We start from the raw sequence: 2793 nt of genomic DNA, 5'->3' as shown, positions 1-2793 counted from the left end.
AGTATTATTCATTTCATTACTCTGGACGACATTCTACGCACAATATTCGAACTAATTTGTATTATGTATATTTTATGAAACAAAATGTTTAAGACGGAGATTCTACTCGGCGTTGTTGCCTTGTCCATCGGCTTAGTTCACTCACTGTGCTCTGATTGTGACGAGAATCCAGCTGGCTCATGGGGTGAGTTAGTATTGTATCATCATCATCATTTCAGCGATAGGACGTCCACTGCTTAACAAAGGCCTCCCCCAATGATTTCCACAAAGGCCCATTGTTAGCGGCCTGCATCCAGCGCCTTCCTGAGGTCATCTCATGGGTGGACGTCCTACGCTGCGCTTTCCAATACGTGGCCTCCACTCCAGAACCTTGCTGCCCCATCGGTCGTCAGTTCTGCTTACTATGTGCCCTGCCCATTGCCACTTCAGCTTGCAAATCCGAAACGAACTCTCTTCTCTTCTCTTGTTTACATTATTTTTTTATCGTATATTTTTTAAATTATTCAAACATTTGCGTCTATAGTAAATAATCATCTTGATGAGCTGATAATGGAAGATAAATCTCCTTAACTTTAATCTTAATCTTCCATCATCAGCTCATCTTCTATTGAAGTTGAAGTTTAGCGAAACGATCCAACTTTGTCGAGTTTGGGCTCGTAAGAAACATGAAGATAAATACTATTTTTCTCATGGTTAATTTCCTTGTTTCAGATATTGTTATATCCAGTGAGGGCCAACTAGAGTTCTACAGTAACCAAACCAAAACGAACAGCGAAGGCAGTGACTTTAGGGACCTTTCTGCTTTGGCTTACGATGCTGTCAATAACGTGCTGTTCTTCGTCGACAGGGCAAACGACAACACAAGCATATTCAGCTTTAATTTAACAACAAAGAAGTTCCAGCCCTTAATCAAGAATAGGCGGCTCGAGAACGTCCAGGGTCTGGCCTTTGATCCCGTCAAAAGAATGCTTTTCTGGACTGACACAATAGAAAGCAGCATATTCTGGATGTCATTGATGCCAGACTCCGAAAACGATGGCAATGGCCACCTTTTGATCAAAATGAGCCATGATACTCCAGTATCGATTGCCGTCGATAGCTGCAGAGGGTAAGCTACATTTTTTGAAGATATTATCGCGATATCGTTACTTATTGATGTACCAATTTTTATTTCTTGGCCATGTCAGTTGATGGCAATAGGTACTCGTCTTTCCTTGGTCACGGTTATATTATAATACGTCATGGAAACATGTTACACGCAATAAACTTTCGAAAACAAAGCTTAAAAAGTTTTTACTTAAATTCAGCTAGGTACATAACATTTTAACTATAACGACTGTGTCCATTAATGGCTATTATAAATAATGTTTCTTCATAATTTTACATAATAGCTGTACATTGAAATTTATTCTGTTTCTTTCCAGATACGTTTACTGGACAAGTGTCCTGCATCCAATGGCATCGATAGAAAGATCTAAATTTGATGGTTCAGAGAGGGAGGTTATTGTTCACACTGATCTCTACATGCCAGTGGGCCTAGCCATCGACCAAAGAACTAAGAGATTATATTGGGCAGATGAAAAAGAGGGCGAACTTTTTTCCATAGAAAGTTCCAACCTAGAAGGAGAGGACAGGCAGATATTGCTAAATGGCGCTCATCAACGACTAAATACTTTAACAGTATCAAAGGACTGGATCTACTGGGTCGATTGGGGGTATTACAACACCGTCTGGAAATTGGCAAAGGACAAAGAAAACGTTGAACCTATGGAAGTGGTCACGCTCTCAAAAAACACTTTTGGTGTAGTTGCGAATTACGGAATCCCTGAGTGTGAGACTTTGCCCAGAACGTTGCCAAATAAAGCAGCGAGATTCAACAACTCTAGGAATGCATTGTTGGCCCTTGTATTTTATTTTTGTATTTTTACTGTTCCTTTTCACTTTTATTAGTACCTACAGCCGGGTTGGAGGGCACGCTGTGATGAAATCCTATGATCCTATCGATGATTTTAGACGACAAATTACTTGTGCTTATCGCGTAAAATCGATAAAATCGCGCGATTGAAGCTGGTCGCGGCGCGCATCCTTGGTATGTTCATGTGGATAACTGTGTTGGTTGTGTATAATTACTTCAAACTGTTTGAATTGTAATTTTTATTATAGTTACTATCTGTTGTCAATAAAATAAAATAAAATAAAACTCTAGTCTCTAAGTCAACTTGCCAAAACTCGTTTAGAATCCTACGAAATTTTAGCGGTTCTTGTCCTTTATGCGCAAATTGTCAAATTCGCAAATTGTCAAGCGGTTTCAATCTGCCAAATTCGCAAATTGTCAAATTCGCAAATTGCCAAATTCGCAAAATGTCAAATGCGCAAATTGTCAAATTCTCAAAATGTCAAGTTTTAAAAATGTCCAGTTGTTTAGGTTTAATAATAAAAGTCAAGTAATTAATTGGCAGAACTTTTAATCATTAAAATGTGTTAAGGTTTTTTTAAATATGAAACTATAAAACCGTATAAAGACATTTTTAAAACTTGACATTTTGCGAATTTGACAATTTGCGCATTTGGCAATTTGCCAATTTGCGAATTTGGCAGGTTGCGACCGCATATAGTTCCAAAATACTGAACATGACATTGACAGTGGGGCGCCACCGTCAATACCGGATCGCTGGTTCCGATTTTTGCCATGTTGGAAGCCATATAGTTGAACGATGGTAGCGCCCCCCTGTCGTTGAGTTTGGTGGGACAGTTCAGCGTGGGTCATCTATAACAATTTTCGAAATTGACAAT

General features: G+C 39.1%; 1 protein-coding gene across 1 annotated transcript; it reads left to right on the top strand.

The window, feature by feature from the left end:
- LOC135077201 (protein cueball-like) lies at positions 1–2200 on the top strand. The gene is made up of 3 exons (XM_063971748.1): positions 1–184; positions 712–1108; positions 1425–2200. The coding sequence occupies exons 1-3, from the start codon at positions 85–87 to the stop codon at positions 1948–1950; spliced, it is 1023 nt and encodes a 340-aa protein (XP_063827818.1). The 5' UTR covers positions 1–84; the 3' UTR covers positions 1951–2200.
- The last annotated feature ends 593 nt before the right edge of the window (positions 2201–2793 follow it).

Source organism: Ostrinia nubilalis, chromosome 13 (genome assembly GCF_963855985.1).
Source record: "Ostrinia nubilalis chromosome 13, ilOstNubi1.1, whole genome shotgun sequence".
NCBI classification, from domain to species: Eukaryota; Metazoa; Arthropoda; class Insecta; order Lepidoptera; family Crambidae; genus Ostrinia; species Ostrinia nubilalis.
This window is presented reverse-complemented; position numbering and strand designations above follow the sequence as displayed.

Bases quoted from the DNA above. Each gene is read 5' to 3' on its own strand.
- LOC135077201 (XM_063971748.1), top strand. From the start codon at position 85: ATGTTTAAGACGGAGATTCTACTCGGCGTTGTTGCCTTGTCCATCGGC. The intron at 185-711 runs GTGAGTTAGTAT...TCCTTGTTTCAG, and splicing joins GAATCCAGCTGGCTCATGGG to ATATTGTTATATCCAGTGAG. The intron at 1,109-1,424 runs GTAAGCTACATT...GTTTCTTTCCAG, and splicing joins GCCGTCGATAGCTGCAGAGG to ATACGTTTACTGGACAAGTG.